At 52.3% G+C, this 19,502-nt stretch overlaps 1 protein-coding gene across 3 annotated transcripts in view; it reads left to right on the top strand.

The window, feature by feature from the left end:
• Positions 1–11,180: 11,180 nt before the first annotated feature.
• CPNE5 (copine 5) overlaps positions 11,181–19,502 on the top strand; it is an 88,508-nt gene continuing 80,186 nt past the window's right edge. For all 3 annotated transcript variants that reach the window (XM_068558012.1, XM_068558011.1, XM_068558009.1), the window contains exon 1: positions 11,181–11,275. In XM_068558012.1, the coding sequence (XP_068414113.1) occupies positions 11,181–11,275 (95 nt within the window). The remainder of the gene's footprint in view (positions 11,276–19,502) is intronic.

The raw sequence follows: 19,502 nt of genomic DNA, 5'->3' as shown, positions 1-19,502 counted from the left end.
GGAGTTCTCTTAGCACCTTATGCCATTCTTTGAGGTTATTGCTGAATAAATCAAATTAAAAATTGTTCTCTGTCAGGAAAAGATTGAGATCCATTTGCAGAAATAATAGTATTACCCCAAGTCTCCAAACCCAAGCTTTAGCTGGTATGGCAGCAAAGCCTTTCCACTAAGCCCTGTGGAAGTCCTCAGCTTGATTTATTTTTGGACTGTGTCTCCAGAATATGTCAAAATAGCTTTCCCTGCACAAGGGAAACGATTCCTACCCTCAGATCCTCGAGCCAATCTGAGCTGTCAGCGTGGCCCTTTCTGGCACTACATTCTTGCAACGTGTGGAGGAGGAAACATTGAAGAGCACATTTGTTTAAGTGGCAGAGTTTACTGCCTACGAAGCACTTCGTGGCCTCAGAGCCCTGTTGCCTGTAGGGTAGATTACTATTTTTCAGGTAAATATCGGATAGGGATCTTCCAGCAACATTTTTTTACAGATAAAAGAGGGGAGAAAAACAACAACAAAAAAGAAGCAAAGTGTAGGGGAAGAAAACATGTTGGGGTCTCACTCTAAGGCTGGCTTGGTCTGATTTTGAAAAATGGGTCCTTATTTGTTCTTCCAAGTAGGTAATCCATGATCCCTAACTGTCTGAAACCACAGATGGCCAGTTTTGGGTCAGGTTTGTGGACAGTGAGATGTGAGGCTTTTGTGTGACCTTGGGCGAGTCACTTTACCTCTGAAACTTGGTTTTCTCATTCATCAAGCGAAGATCAGAACAAGGCCCCTATTAGCCCTAAATTTCTGAATCTAGGTCATTCTAAGATTCCTTCAGCTGCCGAATTTCCATTTAGAATGCTGTTTTGGAAATTTGCCACTAGAGGCCAGTGTGAATACAGTTTAGCCTTGCAGCTTCTTCAAAAGGCAGACGCCTACCGATGCCTTTTCATGATTCTAAGCCAGGCCTGGCACCCCTTGGGTGTGGAAAACCAGCAGCTGCTCAGACTGAGTGGGGCCAGAATTGAGACATCAGCCTGGCATTGAACAGGCCTGGGAAGGCTCTCTGTCGGCACAGGCCCGCCAGCCCTCTTTCCTGTCTACTGGACTAGATGGAGGAGAAGCCCCCCATGCATGGTGAGGGTGGATGAGCCCCTGTGCCCGGGGCCTGGTTCTGTAGCATGCCTCATTGTAAAGAGCCAGCTCCCTCTTAGCCACTTAATGTTGCACTTTACAGTTGAAGCCATTCATTCAGCAAGTAATCTTGGAGCCCCTCTTTTAGGCCCAGCAATAGCAAATATTTTCAGAGTCAACCAGAAGGAACCTTAGAGGACTTCCCTGGTGACGCAGTGGGTAAGAATCCGCCTGCCAGTGCAGGGGACACGGGTTCGAGCCCTGGTCTGGGAAGATCCCACATGCCGCGGAGCAGCTAAGCCCGTGTGCCACAACTACTGAGGCCACGTGCCACAACTGCTGAAGCCCGTGCGCCTAGAGCCTGTGCTCAGCAGCAAGAGAAGCCACCACAATGAGAAGCCCGCGCACCGCAACGAAGAGTAGCCCCCGCTCGCCACAACTAGAGAAAGCCCGCACGCAGCAACAAAGACCCAATGCAGCCAAAAATAAATAAATGGATAAATAAATTTATTTAAAAAAAAAAAGAAGTTATTATTGCCCTTTCTCTGTTCCATGGTCTGTGGAAGCTTCTTATATGTATTTTTCTCTTAATCCCCGAAGCCATCCTCTGAGGTTGGCATTATTATGCCCATTTGCAGATGAGCAGACTGAAGACCAAAGACAAGTAGCAGTGAGCCTTGTACAAAGTGAATGAATGTATGGAGTAACAGGCCCAGTGTTTCAGGGCTAGTAAAAGGCAGGTCTAGGACTTGAACTTGAGAACCTCTGATCCCAAGTTTAGCCCTTTTATCTCTATCTTTGACATACAGAGGAGGAAGATGAGGTGCAGAAAAAGAGAATGATCTGGTGGCGGGGCAGGCGTTAGGACCCAAAACTCCTGCCTTGCAGGCTATCCATCCTAGAGCATCCTCAGCCCAAGCTGGCTGGGAGGCTCCAGCCTTAGCCATCTCCAAGACCCTTCTAAGCAGAGCCTGCACTAGGCCTGCCAAGGCACAGCAGGAGGGGGAGAAGGAGGGAGGGAGGAAAGGAGCACAAATGACCCTAATCAGTGTGTTTATTGGATCATAACTGTATTAGCCTCACCACTCAGCTAATCTCACAGACTCACTTTCCTCTTTGTGAGGATCTGGCCACAGCTCCATTAAAAGCTGCTGGCCCGAGTACCTGTGAGGAAGCTCTTGTACAGCAGAGGTGGTGGGGAAGGAGGGAGAAAGCAATATTTCTACTTCCTCGTTATGCTGACGGGGAAAATGGCCATTTCACATTCACTGTATAAGGAAAGCCCCCAAGGAAAGGGAATCCAAGGTTCACAATTGTCTCTGGAAACATTCAGCTCTAAGAGAAAATGTTCCCTTTGTGCCTCCCCTTTTTGAAAGCATTTGTGATACTTTGAGAGAAAACAAGAGAAGGGAAGAAACTCATGTTTGGGGAACATACCACGTGCCAGGTGCTTTACATGTATTATTCCATTTAATCCTCTGAAGGCCCGTAAACAAGACATCATAATGTCCGTTTCATAGATGAATCCCTTTCATGCTGTCTCCCTCGGTCATACCCGAAACTCCCACAGGAATGGTTTCCATACCATTCTCTGCCCCCTCCTCCCTCCAGCTCAGAAAATATGGAAGCTGGTTTTAGAGCCAGGTCATTGTGTAACCTTGGCAACTTCCTTGAGCCATAGTTTTTCCATCTATGGAATGAGAGGGCCAGACTTGGTTTCTCTGGTCTAAACCTGGGCAATTTTATGATGGTATTTTCTTGCAGCACATTCTCATCTAATTGGACTCTCATACCAATTTGGAGGGGATGGGTGTATGGGTATCATCATCCCCATTTTTTAAGCTAGGGGAACCTGAGAAGCAGAGATAGATAGAATGAGGGGTTCAAGGTCATAACATGAATGGTTGGGATGGAGACAACCCAGCACTGCCGCTTGCCCCCAGGCAGGCGGGCAGGCGGCCTCTGAGAGGCTGTCAGCAGCAGCTCCCAAAGCCTGACACCTGAGCCTCACCCTGGCTCCTGATAGAATTATCAGAGAACTGGGGAACACATACTTCCTGTAATCAGGGCAACTTTTCTTAGCCAGGGGTGGAGGAGGCAAGATGTGAAGTGTGTCTGATGAGCTCCTCTCTCAGTGCAGGGCCCAGAGTTAATAAAACTCAGGGAAATCACATCAGGCAGCTGGAGATGCAAGCAGACGGGCTCCAGGGGCAGGGCCGCTGGGACTTCAGCTTCCAAACAAAGCCAGGCTCGTGGCATTTTGTGCACGTTTCAGTTTTCTTCAGCAGCCAGGCAGGCAGATAGAAGCAGCTTGGCATGAAAATGAATTTAGAGCTTGGGGAAAAAAAAAAAGAATGTTTCACCCTTGGTGGCTTTGCAGACTGCCCAGTGCAGGTACAGCCAGGGGACATGCTAAGGAGCAGCAGTGTAGGGAAAATCTGAGGGCGGGGCGGGGTGAAATAGCCCCCCTCCCGACCCCATCAGCCTGAGGTGGGGAGGGGCACAGAGTCCTGAGGCCTAGGCAGACCCTCAGGCAACTGTGGCGGGGGAGCAATGGGAGGGATTTGGGGGAATAGACTCGATCAAGCCTTTCCAGTTGAAAGTCCAGCTGTTTCATCCCTCACCCAGGCCAATCAGGAAATCATCGAGTGTGTTGGTGGGAGGCTGGGACTTCAGGGAGGGACATAGGCTGCTTTTAAGCTTCTGAAGATTCAAATGCGAGGATTCATTCTCTAGTTCCCAAGATGCGCAAATAAGAGGAAATGGGCTGATGTCAAGTGGAGAGAGAGTTCAGGAGGCCCAAGAGCAGACTGGCTGACTGGGGGGTAATATATTCAAATGTAATTAAATTCAGCAAAAAGGAAGAGAGGGAGGCTGAGGCCTGGGAAAGGCTAGGCTGTGGAGGACCAAGATCCAAGACCAAGGCCTTCAGGGCACACCCCCTGCTAGGCAGGAGAAGAGAGAGGTATCTACCCAAGAGAAGTGTTTTGGAGGTTCAATGGAAGGAGAAACTTGGTGACCTTGGGTAAATCCAGGCCAGCTTCCTGGAAGAGATTGTACCTGAAAGAAGGGTAGAATGTGGGCCTGGTGGAGAGGAAATGGCAGGAAGAAAGGCCAGGGCAACCATGTGGCTGGTCCTGGTTGGGTGTAAAAGGCTGATGGTGGGGGTGGGGAGATGGAGGTTCACATTGGCCCTTATCGCAAAAGGCCCAGAGATGGCACACTTGCATTTATAAATAAAGTCAAGGGGACCCATCCCTTGAAGGAGCTGAGGTGAGAAAAGAAAAGATCTAGGAGTTGATTCTAATCTGAACTCCTGTTAGTTTTTACCTCCAGTTGCTGCTTATTGGCAAAACAACCTTGGGCCAATTTCTTTCCCTCTCTAGGACTCCGTCTTCAGATTTGTAAAATCGAAGTGGGTTGCATTATCTTAAAAGTCCTTTGTAGCACTGAGGTTTCCAATACCGCAACTAACAATACTGAGCTAAATACTGGGTTAAATGTGTGTGTGTGGCGGGGGGAGGGCGCATAGTGACACGCTGTGATGTCTATGCTGGACAGGGTGAAAAGTGGGAGGGACAAGACTCTGAGCACAGATCACATGGTGCTGGACTAGGCCCCATGGACATGCGAGGGGCTGTGTTGCAGACACTGAGTCACCTAGACAAGCCCTGAGTGAAGACTGGAACAAGAGAGCCTGGTGTCAGGCGAAGACAGGGGCTTTGGTCTCACACAGTCCTGGGTTTGCATCCTGTCTCTGCCACTTATCCGTGTGAGCTTGGGCAAGTGAAGGCCCATATTCTACAGATTCCTACAGCGTAACTCAAAATGAGTGCTTCAACTCCACTGGACAGAGCTTCTGAGGAGACTGGGTCTCCCTCATCTCTCTATCCCTGGCAGTGAACTAGCCCAGCTCACTGCACAGAGGAGTAAAGTTTCATCAAACGAGACAACAGCATCATAGAGTTATTGTGAGGATTCAGTGTGTGATGGATGTTAAATTCTTATTGCTAAGCTTATTACATGGTAGGTTCTCAGTAAACAAAATAAATAGATAAGAATCCCTTCCCTTCTCCGTGCTACTGGTCAGGGAGCCCAGAGATTCTCAATCTGATAGTTGTCAATTCAACAACTGAATTCGTAATAGATGCTTAATAAATGCTTGCTCAATAAATGGAAGGCTAGATGTGAGATGTATGTGGTAGTGAAGACTTGGGGGCCATGTTTGGGACTGCTAGGTGGAAGCCAAGGGTCCTCATGAAGGAGTCAGTGTTTCAGAGGGGAGAGGTGAACTTTTCATGTAGTCATATGATCACCTGAGCACCTATTATGTGCTAGGCACTGTCTTTGGAGCTGGGAGTGTAACCATGAACAAGGCAAAGTTCTTGCTTGCATAAAACTTGTATTCTAGTGGGGGAAACAGACAAGGATAGTGCTCTGAGGAAAAATAAAGGAGGGTCAGGGGGCTGAGAGTAACAAGGTACTGTGTTAGCTAGTGTGGCCAAGGAAAGCCCCCTGCAGGGGGGGCATTTGGGCAGAGACCTGGGGGACCCGGGACAAGTGTTCTAGGCTGAAGGAACAGCAGGTACAAAGGCCCTGAGACAGGGGCCTGCAGGGCCAATAAGGAGGCCAGTGTGGCTGGAGTGAGGACTGTGAGGGGGAGAGAAAGATGAGATGAAGTCAGAGAGGTCACAGGCCTTTATGGTCACAGAGCCCATGGCCCATCAAGTCCTTTTACCACAGAGAGAGATGGAAGCCAGGGCAGGGTCTGAAGCAGAGGAGTGACACAACCTGACTCTGGTTTCAAGTGGATCCCCTGTCTGGTGTGAAGATTCTAGTAGCTGGACTGTAAAGGCAGGGAGGCCTCCCTCACTTGGAAAAGCAGGAGAGGCTGGAAGGAGGAGCACAAGAGAAGTGAGAGAGGAAGCCCAGGGTGGGGTAGGGGGGGCGCAGGTGGGATCCTAGGGGCAGGAAAGGCTGCTGCACCAGCAGCTGGAAGGCCCTGGGGCTTCCCTTTGCCCAGATGACTGATCTAGCCATGCTGTGATGTGGGGAGAGGCAGAAAGAAGGGGCAGGGTGGGGTTCCAGTTGGGATGGTGGGACATCTCCAGGAGGAATGGGGGCTGGAGGCGTGGAGAGCCCTGTGGCCAGCTTGTGCCTCTTCCTCCACCCCAACAGAACATGGCTGCTCCCCAGACCTTCTCAGGCAGGTCCGCACTGCACTTGGGTGCCTGACCTTGCTGTTGTTAGTGGAGTTTCTTATCGAGGGAAGAGTCAGGTGACCTTGAGTCCTGTACTCCCCCTCTCTAAACTTTTTAGTGAAAGAAGGGGTTTAACCTAGATGGTCTCCAACCAAGCCCCTTCTAGCATTTCTATTAATGGATGGAATCAGACACTGCATCTCCCCTACCTCTCTACTGCCACGGTGGTTTCAGGTTCCTGTCATGCCCTCTGTCTTTCCATCTCCCCAGGGCTCCCATGTACAGTGGTGCAGGGCATTCACCTCACAAGGGCACCCAGCCAAGGGAGCAAGTGGAGGCTCAAATCAAGCCCATAGTCTGCTCCACAAGCCATGTGCCCTGGCTGGCTCAGGGTTGCATTTACCCAAAGTAAAGAAGGCCTTTTCCCAGCTTGTTCTGAGGTGCAGTATGGACAGGCCCCACTCCCCTGTCCCATGCTCACTCCATCTTCTGCTCCTCTGTGTTCCTTTTGTCTTACCATCCCCAGCCTCAAACAGGGCAGATCTGAGGGCAGCATTTAGACGACAGACCTGGGGGAGGGCGGAAGGCAGCAGCTGCCTCATCTGTGAGCTCTGCCTCCCAAGCCCTGTGGTGCTTTTCCTCTCCTTATCAATGCTGCGGGTTGCCTCTCGAAATTGCTCTGCCGTCATTAACACCGCGGATTAGGTCAGGTGAGAGTGTGTTTGCAGTCTTGGAAGGCAAAGGCAAAACGCTGATGCTGATTATTCCAGATCTTCTGGACATGGCCCATTCTGTGCTCACAGTTTGTAATCAGAGGGACAATCATTGGTTACATGGTGGGGTGGGCAGAGCTGTGGTTGGCTCTAATCCGGCTGCCAGGCCCAGGCAACACGTCTGCAGCACCTGATGGCCTGCCGGCTGGCTTGCCTGAATATCACAGGTGACCTCAGTTACTTGACACTATCATATCCCTCAAAGAAGAAATGACCTCTCCAGTGTCAACACCCATAGACTGCTTTTGAACCATCAGCAATTCATTTGCACGAGGACTGTGAGCATTTTGCTCTGGGCCTGATCAGCAAGTTTTGTGTTCTGCAGTCACTGGTTAGCTATGTAGCTATGGAGTGTCTTTCAGACCACCCCTCCTTCAGTGTCCCCTTCTGAAAAGCCTCTGTGCCCAGAGGAGGCCAAGGCCCATGGCCCCTCACCTTCTGGCATCATATTCTATCTCTGCCACTTTCATCCTGTGCTCCAGCCACACTAGGGTCCCCAAACACAGCTCTCTGGCCCTTAATCATGCTGGTCCCCTGCCAGGAGCACCTGTTCAGCCTTGTCTTCCAGGCAGAAGTTAGTTCATCATCCGTAGCAGCCAGTGTCCTCTCTGTACCCTCACCTTTACCACTTCAGTGCACTCCAGCCCCACATCCAACTGTCAGCACCTGTACTTCTTTGCCTGATGACTTCTCTGGCTTCTGGAACCTGCATTGCCACTTTGTGCTGGTCAGGCCAGAAGTGCCAGGGAATTAAAGCCCTCCAGAAGCGGCCCTCAGCCACTGAGCCAGTGACTGATGAAAGTTGGTGTATACATACCCCTGCTCCCTCGCCCCTCTGGTGGGCTAAGTGTGAGGTGTGTTTTGTATGGTCTCGTAGAGATCCTCAGTGGGAATGAGCCTTAGTTGCCCACAGTGATAACTGGTTTGATAAACCACCCTTATAGGCTGCCTTCCTTACCTCACCTCCACACTCCCTGCATAGCATTTCCTTAATCTCCCAAATAAACTGCTCACATTTAAATCTTTCTCTCGGGGTCTGCTTCTGAGGGGACCAAACAGACATCATCCATGTCCATCTCAGTGTCACCTCCTTTTTGCAGTTGCTCCTGACCCTCCCTTGTGCCCATTCCTGGGGTAGAGCTGTTGGTCACTCTTCTCTACTCTCTGGGCCCTTTATACCTACCTCAACAGCACTCCTCATGCTGCACTGTCATTTATTTTCTGCGTGTCCTGGGGTCCCCACTGGCCTGGAACTCTTTGGGGACAGATACTATGTCCTTTTCACCTCTTTATTCTCTGAGCCTAACACAGCACCTGGCACAGAGATGGTGCCCAATATAATTTTTTCTCCCCAAAGAGCCAGCAATGGAAATGCAATGACTAAGAGGGAATGGAGAGAAACAGACAAGTTCCAGAATTTTTCTAGAAAGAGAATCAGGGGCTGCTATGCCAGATGCTGTCACATTACAAGGTTATGTGGTAGAACTTCAGTCTCACCACTCACCTGCTTAATAACCTACAATGGCTCCCACTTGTTGTCCTCCTCAACTGGGCCTAATTTCATGGATGACTTTTAAGACCCTCCATCATCTGGCCCCATCCTAAGAGGCAGTCAAGACTTGTTCAGTCAGGCTTTGGTCTCAATGGCCGGGGTTCAAATTCTTACTCTGCCAGTTCCCAGCTGGGTGATCATGGGCGAGTTACTTAGCTTCCATGGGATAATAATACCTCATGCCTGTACTTATTTTGAGAATTTATAATCATGCATAGTCCTTGTGAATATATTTGAAACCACGGAATTGTACACAAAATGGTGGAATTTTGTAGTACGTAAATAATATATTAACAAAAAAAAAAAGTAAGCATGGTGTCTGGCCCAGGATAGTCTCTTTGAAAACAGAATGGTGGTTATCACTGTTACCAAGGAAGTTTTCCAAGGGGCCCTAGCACCTGGCCAGGCACAGGGCAGGTACTCTGTAAATACTGGTAGAATGAATGGATAACATATTCCACAAGTATGTCTGGAACATGTCTAGGACAGGTATGGGGTGGGGGGAGGGAACAGAGAGTCCAAGCCCAGTTTTGCATCCCTCAGAAGAGGAGGCCCAACTTATTATCCTGCAGAGAGGGTCTTAAGCCCAAACCAGAGAGTGGAGCCTTCCGACCCAGCAGGCCCCCACTGCCCTGGGCATCCCAGCGCCTTTGTTCTTGTTGTCGGGTCCCAGGTTTTAGAACACAGTGCAGCCAATCCTGAGCCATGGGTAAAAGGAAAACACTTAACCCAGGCCGATGAATGTGTTCTTATTTATCTTTGACTCTGGCTGTATCTGATGTTCTGGGAATTGACTTCAAACAGAATCTCGAGGCGCCTGTTAAGGCCCAGCTGCCAGAGCCAGGCCCGCGGGGCGTGGCTTTTCCAGGGCCAGCCTCAGGCTCTAGGCCTGGCCAGGACCCCTCCCCGGGGCACAGAGGCGCGTCGCGTCCAAACGCGGGGCGGTGGGCGCGGAAGAGGTTTCAGCTCTGCGAGGGTGAGACTGAGGCTGAGGAAGGGTCGCGGGAGATTTCCTGGAGACGACCCTCTGTGCCAAGCCCTGGAGAGACGCCACAGTGCAGCAAACCCAGAAGGGCGAAACTGGGGCAGGGTGGGGCCGCAACGGGCCTGGCTGGGAGGGGGCCGCCTGAGAGGTGCCTCAACTCTCTCCTCGCTCCCACGGCTGGGATCAGAGCCCTGCACACAGCAGGCGCCTACTTGGTGCAGGTTGCAGAGAACCCCCGGGGATCTCGGGCCGCCCTCTATCTGGCTGGAGGAAGCTTCTAGACCTGGGGGCTGGTTAAGCCGTGTGGCCACGACAGGCCGGGGATGGGGAGGGCGCTGTCGCGTGGCTTAGGTGGCTGACTCCGCGTGGCCAGGCCCGGCGGGAACCAGAGGCGGATGGGGGAGCGCCCATGCACCTACTCTGCCTAGGCCTAAGGACCCTCACTGGGAAACCGAGGCGGCCCCTCTGGGCACTGGGGTCGGCCCCACACGCTTCTCCAGGAGATGTGTAAGCTGTTTCTGGACTGAGACCTGCCCTCTGTTGGGGCGCACCCTCAGCAGAGATCCCCCCCCCAAACCTCTGGTGGGGGGTTGCTGTCTCTTTTGCACAGGTCCCTCCCCACCCCCGCTCCGCATAGACCCTTCTCATACAGATGCCCCTTGGTTCACACGTCCCTTTCCCTCCCCGGAGATGGAGACCCCCTCAGGGAGGTGGGGAGTGGAGGGCGGGCGCAGACGGAGACGCGCACGGCCGAGACCATCTCTAGCTGTCACTCCCCAGGCTCCCAGCATCTGGAGCCGCGTCTCCACGCCCGCCACACGCACCGAGATTCACACGCTCGCACGGACACACTCACACTAGCGCGCAGACCCCGCCCGCGGCCCCGCCCCGGCCCCTGCGGGCGCCCCCTCCGGCGCTCGCGGACCCGGCGCGCAGCCCGCCCCGGGTGGCGGGAGGCGGCGGCTTCGGGCAGATTTGATTTTCCCGCAGCCCGGGAGCCCCGGAGCCAGAGCCCGAGCCGAGGAGGTGGCGCTCGCAGCCGCGTCCCCAACCCCGCCGCGGAGACCCAGCGAGAGGCGCCGCAGCCCCTGCGCTCCGCGCTGCCTGAGTCCGGCCACCCCCGCAGCTCGCGCCCCATCCGGCCCCCCACACCCCTCTCCCTCTCCTGCACCCTTTCTGTCCCCGCCCCAAGCTCCCCACCCCTCTCCCGGTGCCCCCTCCACGACTCCGCGCGTCCCTCCCGGTGCCCTCTCCCCGCGCCCCTCCGCCTCTCCCGGCTGCGCCTCAGCTCCCTGTGCCCTTTGCGCCTCTCCGCTGGGCCCCCAGCCTCCTCGTCGCGTCACCCGCGCCCCCTCCTGTATCCTCGGCCCCCGCTCCCTCCGCCCCGCTTCCCTCTCTCACTTCCCACGCCCCCTCTTCGCTCTCCTCTCTCCTCCCTTTGCCGCCCAGCCCCGGCTCCGGAGTTGGGGGAGAGCCCAGGGTTTCGGTTGCTCCGGAGGAGGCGTGAATCGCGCAGGGATTTACTAATTTGGGGTGGGGGGCGCGGTGGGCTATGGAGCAGCCCGAGGACATGGCGTCGCTGAGCGAGTTCGACTCCTTGGCGGGCAGCATCCCGGCCACCAAGGTGGAGATCACCGTGTCCTGCAGGTGAGCCGCCCGCTGGCACCGGCCCCCCGCCCCGCCCCTGGCCCCGGAGCCCCTGCGCCCCTTTGGCTCCGACCATCTACCTCCGTGCGCCCCCTTCCAGAGTGTCCTCTTCTCCAGGACGCCCCTTTGCCTGTCCGGCAAAAGCCCCTGCCCAGCCACGGGTGGCGACCGCGGATTGGGAAGCCGGGCTTAGGGTCGTATCCCAGAAAGTTTGCACTCTGGGCCGTTGTTGCGAGGAGAGAAGAAGACACAGGAACGGGGGTCCAGACGCCCGTGTGGGGAGAGGGAGGTAGTGAAAGGACATAGCAGGGTCTTCACAGCAGTCTATTTCTGATCATCCCCTCCCCAAATCCAGAAGAGAGTGATTTGCCTCATCCCTCTCAGGCGTGCCCAGCCTCTGCCTTCTGTGCCCTCCTTCCCTCTCTTCTCCCCCCTCCTTTGCCCCAACCAACACCCTCATCCTCTCCTCCCTTACCCACCCACCATTCTAGACCCCAGAAAAACCTTTCTTCACCTCCAACAACAAAACTGACTCTCAGGAAAGGATCAGATTGACTCATTCATACTGAGATGTGGATAATTGATAACAACTTAAAGTTGCACCATTAAAAAAACAATAACTGGGGTACAAAATCTTAAGCCAAAGGACTAGAACAATGAGTGTGGAATTTTAGATTCCAGCAGGGGAGGGGGAGGAGAGTTTTTGTGGGCTACCACCCCCAAATCCTCAGTCGTGTCACACAGGCTTTGGGAGTCACTTCTCCATCTAAGCTGGGTCTCCCCCAGGTTCTCCTATCTGAGAGGAAGGCTGCCCCAGGCAGTAAGGGATACAAGTGGGGAAGGGGGAATTTATCCCTAGTGCAGTCACCCTGTGGCTGGCCTAGGGTCACTGCCTTGCTGGGATTGTGAGGGGGCACTGTGGCCTACGCAGAGCCCACCTCTTGAGTTTCCGCTGGAAATGCCATTCCCCTGCCCCAAGTGACCAACAGCATTTCCGGGGTTCTGGGTGTGCACTTGTTCCAAATCTCCCAGGCCTCTCTTTGGTCAGACCTTTCACCCACCCTCATGGCACCCCAACCCTGTGTTCCCAAGTTGTGGCATTGGGGAGGTGTAGATGGAGCCAGGGGAACTGGGCTGGGATGTGAAAGAGGGAAGGACTTGGGGGGGGGGCGGCTGCGGTTTAGGGTGAGTGGGAGTGAGGGCTGATGGAGTTGAACATAGCTGGCCCCTGCATCAGGCCCTTCTGGGGGCTCCTGTAATAACCCCACATGTCTCCCCTATGGTCCAACACACGGTTTTGTCAGAATTATCTCCCAAGGCCATTTGCATCTTGCCATTACTCTGCTGGGAGATTCCTGACTGCCCATTAGCTCCGGTCTCACCTCCTCAGCCATCCACAGCTGCCCCAGCCTGTCCTCCCTTCCCTGCTGGTGCACAGCCCTGCGCCTGATGCTGCTTCCCAGCCTTCAATCATGCCTGCGTCGGAGCTGTCTCGGGAGGCTTTTCACCTCAGAGCCTCCGAACAGCACATTCTCCATCCATATCTCACTCTGCCTTCATCTCTGCTAGTTCGTGTCCCCCCATCCTGAAAAGCCTGGCCTCGTGCTCCCCACTTCCAGCCATCCTTCTCACCCTTGAGACACACGCAGCCCAAATCACTGCCTTCTGTGTTCCCTGGGTCCTGAGCGCTCAGCCTGGGCCACTGGGTCTCTCACATACTGAGCACAAAACCTCTGAAGACATCTCAGGTGTGTAGACTTCATTCCTCTTCCCCCCAAGCAACTTTGTAAGCATTTGAGGGCAGGGATCCCCACCCTGACTCAGACCCACGAACCCAGAGGAGGCAGAGGGCACAGGGCATTGTGGCTTTGGAATCAGACACTTTAAAATGGAATCTGCTCCACCACTTGGGGCAAACTTTTAGCCTCGCTTTCCCCCATTTGTCAAGTGTAAACAGCGAACCTGTTATTCATGGAGAAACCTTATTCACAGAGGTAGCCCTCATGCTTGGAAGCATGGCTGGCATGTAGCAGGTCCTCACGGAATACTGTTGGAGGAATTAATTTACAGGAGTAGAGGATCATGAAGCATCCAGCACGCTGCTTTGCACTTGCTTTGCACACAGTAGGTGCTCAATAAATAACTACAGTGATTACTGTAAGGCAGTAGCACTTGGCCCCTCCTGTTTGCTCTCTGGAAGCAGAGGTGTCCAAAGACTCAAACCTTTTGCCTAAGCGGTACCTAGGGATGCAGTTGAGTTCCTGGGGGATGTGGTTCTGGAATCAACCCTAGTGTTTATTCCCTTTCATGGGACATCAACCTGAGGAGGGCATGACCCAGGCTCTGCTCCTGCCCTCCCAAAAGCCAGAGGGTGGGGAATAATGAGTTTTGGTAGGAAGGGGTGAGGAGGGAGGAGTCACCTGGAACAGAAGGGAGGCAAGAAAACAATGGGTAAACTTGAAATTGTAAATCCATCTCTTTGCCTCAACCAGGTCTAACTATCCAGTTTCTAGAACAGATCGAGAGAGGGAGAGAGAGAAAAGGAAAAGGAGGCAAGGAGGAGGAGGATGGGGAGGAGGGAGAGCTGCACAGAATGGCTTTCTCCAGCATATTCTATACTCCATGGCCACCAGTTAATGAGAGCCAAGGCCTCCTCCCCTGCATCTCATGGTCAGCATTGACTGAGCCCAGGGGAGGAGGCTACAGGGTGCCCCTGCCCTGAGCATCTAGGTGACACCTGCTGGTGGGCAGGGAATAGTAGGGCAGGCAGAGGGGTTGGTGGACTGAGAGGTCCAGGGGGCTTCAGAATGGGCAGCTGGGGATGAGGGGGCCAGTGTTTCAAAGAAACTGGAAACTAGCATTCCTGGGAGCTAGTTCCCTTCCCTTCTGCTCCTTAGGAAGGTCCCTGCCATCCCCTGCAGCCCTAGGAGGTCTCTGCTTTTGCCTAGGGGAGGACCTGACCCCCACCATGCCTATCCTAGGACACTCCTAGCTGAGCAAAGCTGCCTGGCACAGGGGCATGTCTGAGCCCCAGCACAGGACCACAGCAGAGGCCCAGCCAAGCCTCTGCTGAAGGCAGGTGACACTGTGGGATGGACATGTTTGGGCCCCTGCTTCTTTGTGTTGGGTATCTCCTGGGCTAATCTATAGTCTACTCCCAAACAATTGTTTTCACTGATTTTGGTAAACTCGGGCCAAAGATTTTAAAGCCTCTGGTTGTCTGGCTCAATGCTTGTAAGAACATGAGTCTATGGGGTCTGTCTACCTGGGTTCCAATCCCTGTGATGTTGGGTAAAGTACTTAACTTGGGCCGTGGTTTCCTCACCTGTAAAGTAAGCGTAATAATCCTTATCACCGTAGAAGGATTAAATGAATTAAGCCATGAATAGTAATTTATGTTGCCTATTATTTAACACCTGAAAGTAAATAAAAATCTGTCTCTATAGCTGGTTTGTGTGGGTCCTGGAGATCTGATCCATCTAGAAAGTTCTATTTCCCCCCACCCCCAGCTTTATTGACATATATTTGACATACTGTGTACATTTAGAGATTCTGAGGGGTTGTTTTGGGAGTAAGGTAGATGGTTTGTGAAACCAGATTCCAGCAGACATCGTAGAAAGTGTGAGCCACGAGCTTCTCTTTCCTCTGATGGTCTGTTCCAGACCTTTCCTGACTTTATTAGCCTCCCTGCAGACCCAGTCAAAACTCACCTGTCCAGTGTCCCGTTCCCAAGGGCCCCACTAGTCCTCTATGCCTCGTCTGATGCAGGGATCCAGACCAGCGTGTTGGTTAGAAAGAGCAATTTGCATTTTTTATGTAACAAGAAACCTGTGCACTTCCGCGGGGTCTTGCTGGCAGAACCACTGCACGGTTCTACATGGCGGGGCTCCCGAAACCCACAGGGAAGGCAAGGAAGGGAGAGTCCAGGGGCAGGTGGTGGCTTAGCCCTGCTGGGATCTCTCAAGCAGCTGCCCTCTCCCCTCCAGCTGACATGGGGCTGGTGGGCAGCTGTGCCTCTGCCCCAGAGATGTTGTTTTCTGATGTCTGTTCAGGTTGGCATTTTGGAGAGGCAGCCTAGCTCAAGAGCTGTGCCCTCAGCCTCTCAGAAGGGTTGTGAGTGGGCTCAGAACACTGTCTTCTGACAGGCAGGGGGAGGGTGGCTTTGGGGGAAGGAGGAGCCTGGGGGTAGTGTGGCAGCTGTTAGAGCCATTGCTAGGAAAAAGAGGTCCATTCAGCCACTGACTACATTAAGGTACTGTTCAGTGGAGCCAGAGGAATAAAAACAGTGGGATTTATTGAGTGCTTACTACATGCCAGGCACTTAACATCTGTACTAGGCTGAACCATATGCAATTGCCTGTACTCAGCTGTTTTTAACCTACTCAAATAGCAATTTGGTACAAACTCAGACTATTATATTAGTTTTCAATTGCTGCATAACAAATCACCACAGTCCTAGAGCTTAAAACAACAGCCATTTATTATCTCACAGTTTCTGTAGGTCAGAAGCCCAGGCACAGCACAGCTGACTTGTCTGCTCTGGGTCTCTCCAGGCTGAAATCAAGGTGCCTGCAGGGGCTATGATCTCATCTGAGTCTTGGGGTCTAAGCCAAGCTCATTTAGGTTGCTGGCAGAGTTTAATTCCTTGCAGCTGTAAGATTAAAGTCCTGTGTTCTTTTTGGTTGTTGGTTTGGGGCTCTTAGCTCCTACAGGCCGCCCTCAGGTCCAGCCATGTGGGCCTCTCACAACATGGCAGCTTCCCTCTTCAAAGCCAGCGGGATAATCTCTCCAGAGTCTGCTACTTGATATAAAGTAACAGAAGTGAGTATCCTATCATATTCCCAGGTCCCACTCACACTCAAGGGGAAGGGATTGTGCAGGCTTGTACGTACACCAGGGGGCGGGAATCTCAGGGACCATCTTAGATTTCTGCCTACCACAATTACTGCATCTTTTTTAACCTTACAACAATCCTATGAACTAGAAAAATACGAGTAGTATTTTTCCCTTTTTGCTGATTAGGAAATCAGGGCTCAGGTTAAGGAACCGGCCCAAGGCTGTACAGTTAGTGTGTTTTGGAGAGGGAGATCCAAATCCAGTTTCCTCAGACTTCAAAACCTTGAGAGCCTCTTGAGTTTGAGGATTGGGGTCTCCAAGGATGAGAATCATGGTAGGGCCTGGGTACCAACCATGGTAGATGTAGCCAAGAAGTAGGTACTCTATCTCAAGGGATGAGAGAGGCCTTCCTTGCTCAGGGATGCCAGGCAAACCCAGAACCAGAGGAATCCCTAGTGAGCAGAGACCAGAGAGGGTCATGGGATGGCAGCTGGCCTTCCCTGGCATCTAGACCATATGGTAGTAGCTTACCATCTGTCCTGTCCTAGCCCACAGGTCTCCCTGCTCAGACCTAAGGCCATTGCTGGAGATGACCTACCATTGGGAAGAGAGGGTGGGGAGGAGGTGAGGGGAATAAGGCTGGAACAAGCTTTGGGGCACAGAGGAATCAGATTCAGTTAGGAATGCTTTGGCTGTAGGTAACAGAAAATCTGATAGTAGGTCAAACCCAAAATACATTTATTTTTCTCAGATCACAGTGAGTCTGCACGTAGGTTATCTCAGTTCTGGTTTGTCAGCTCACTTTGCCATCAAGGATGCAGCTATCTTTCTATTCTGCCATCATCCAAATGGTGGGCCTCATTGTTACAAAATGACTGCCTCTTTTCTAGGCATCATGACCACATCCAAAGACAGGAAGCAAGACATTGGACCAAAGGCCTCTCTCTGAAAATTTCTTTTTATCTAGAAAGCACAGTCCCTCCCAAAGTCTCTCAGCAGACTTCCCCTTCTATTTCAGGCCAAAGGCAGGTCTCATGTCCACCCCAGGCCAGTATATTAGTCAGTTTGGCTGGCAAAACAAAATACCATAGACTGGGTGACTTAAACAAGAGAAAGAATTTATTTCTCAGTTTTCAAGGATGGAAGTCCAAGATGAGGGTGTCACATTCTGGTGAGCACTCTTTCCTGGCCTCAGATGGCCACCTTCTCACTGTTCTCACATGGCAGAGAAGGTGAGAGCAGAGAGCAAGCTCTTCTTATAAGGGCACTAGTTCCATCATGAAGGACCCACCCTCATGACCTCAGATAACCCTAGTTAACCTCCCACGGAGCTCATCTCCAATACCAGCACATTGGGGGTTAGTGTTTCAATGTATAAATTTGGGGGGTTACACAATCAGTCAACAGCAACAAAGGACAGGAGCCTACCTTCTCTGACTTCAGGCCATCTGCATCAGATACCTGAAGCAGCGTGGATTCTATTAGGAAGGGAGTGAGGAATGCTTGTTGGGTGGACAGCCATGGCCTCCGCCACAAGGAGGCTTTCCAGGTGACCCACAGACTACCTGAGATCCCTGGGGCTACAAGGGGCCTCGAGTTTGGTGTCTTTGAGGACTGACTCCTCAGATTTTCCTGCAGTCAGTGGACAGCCAGTGTTAAGTGACTGGGGAGTGATTTTCCAAGCACAGCTTGGCTGGACCCCTGACAACCTCTTTTCCTGCTAGTTTCCTGGTCAAGAAAAAAAGACTTAGTGTGATTCCAAAACATTGCAAGGTGCCTCTGTCTCCTAATGTCACTCGCCTCTGCTGGCCTAGCATAGTGCCTGAAGGTCCCAGTAGGAGAAATTTTAAGACTTGATGAATGGGGTGGGGGGGTGGGCATGAGGGAGAGAAAAATCGAGCACACTTCCTACATTTCTGTTGTAAGCTATTGGCTTCACAACTGTACAAGGCAGGTCTGTGACTGCGTGCACAGATGAGGAAACTGAGGTTAAGTAGCTGGTGCAGGGTCACAGAATTACCATGTGGCTGTGTGGAGATTCCAGTTTGAATGGATCTGAGGCCAGAGCTCAGGCTCTTTTCCCTCGGTCACGTAGCTTAAGAGGGACAGGTATTACAATAATTAATAATAACAAAAATGCAAATAGCTCCAGGAAGGAGAGCTCTTTAAGCCACGTGAAAATTGCCTTTTAGACCTTGGTGAGGTTGCCTGGCAGGGAGACAGTGCACGGGGGTGAGGAACAGGATTTGAAAGGGGAAATGGGCAAGTGCCAGGGGCTGGATGCCAAGGTCCCTCTCCTCCCCAGCTCCCTCCTCACCTTTCCTGGGATTACTTCTGCCTGTTAGGACAGGGAGCAGGGCAGGGAGAGATGGAAAGCCCTCCAGTCCTCTTCAGCTGTTCCTTTGCGAGCACCCCTGATGAAGCTGGGGGTAGGAAACGGGGGAGTGAGGATGTGAGGGGCGCTGCTGGTGGGGATTTGGGAGATCCTGGATTTTGGTAATGCAGGCGCCTCTGAATGGTCTCCGGCTTCAGAGTTCAGTCTCGGTGCTCCTGGCAAGCTGGGTGACACTGGCACACCTCAGCCCCAGCTGTCTTGCCTGTACAGTGAGGCAATGTCTACCTCCCAGCATTGATACGTAGGGTGAACAGGGTGTCATAGGTTAAGTACACAACAAAGGATTTGGTGCCGATTATATCCACGGTTAATGTGGCCCCCTCCCACCCTCTTTGCCTGCTTGGGGTTAACCAGATGTTTGGTGTTGAATTGCTCCATGGAGAAATAGGGTGCATCTGGAGGGCCCCTCAAGCTCCGGGGTCTCTCCAGCCTCTTCAGGATTCCTGTTTCTCCCTGATAGTGGCTCACCTGTCCCCAGTCTGCTCTCCTCAATGAAGGCTGTACAACAGCCAGGTGGACCCTGATGGGCGAGGACATGCAGGTGCTCCAGGTCCTGATCAAGCCCAGCAGTAGGGAGCAGGGAGAGGAGAACATGGGGATTCCCTAGAAGCCACCTTATTCTCCACAGGGCTTTTGTGAGCATTTATTGTATGCCAGGCACTTAAATGCAAGTTAGTATGTGCCAGATACTGTTCTGTTTTGCATATATGAACTCCATTAATTCTCAGAAAACCTGTAGGAGAGAGGGACTATTATTACTCCTACTTTACAGATAGGGATACTGATGCATAGAGACGCTAAGTGAGGTCATACAGCTAAGGGGTAGAGCTGGGTTTTGGACCCAGCATTGAAGATCCAAGCTATGTGCTCATCACCACCAACTTTTTGCCAGAGGTTGGAGGGATGCTTAGGGAGGCTTGTTGGAAAGAAGTTAAACCATATTTTCAGGGACTTCCCTGGTGGTCCAGTGGTTGAGAATCCACCTTCCAATGCAGG

The sequence above is a fragment of the Eschrichtius robustus genome, chromosome 12 (assembly GCF_028021215.1).
Source record: "Eschrichtius robustus isolate mEscRob2 chromosome 12, mEscRob2.pri, whole genome shotgun sequence".
NCBI classification, from domain to species: Eukaryota; Metazoa; Chordata; class Mammalia; order Artiodactyla; family Eschrichtiidae; genus Eschrichtius; species Eschrichtius robustus.
The sequence above is the reverse complement of the archived record's forward strand: the minus strand, read 5'-3'. Positions and strand labels throughout refer to the sequence as shown.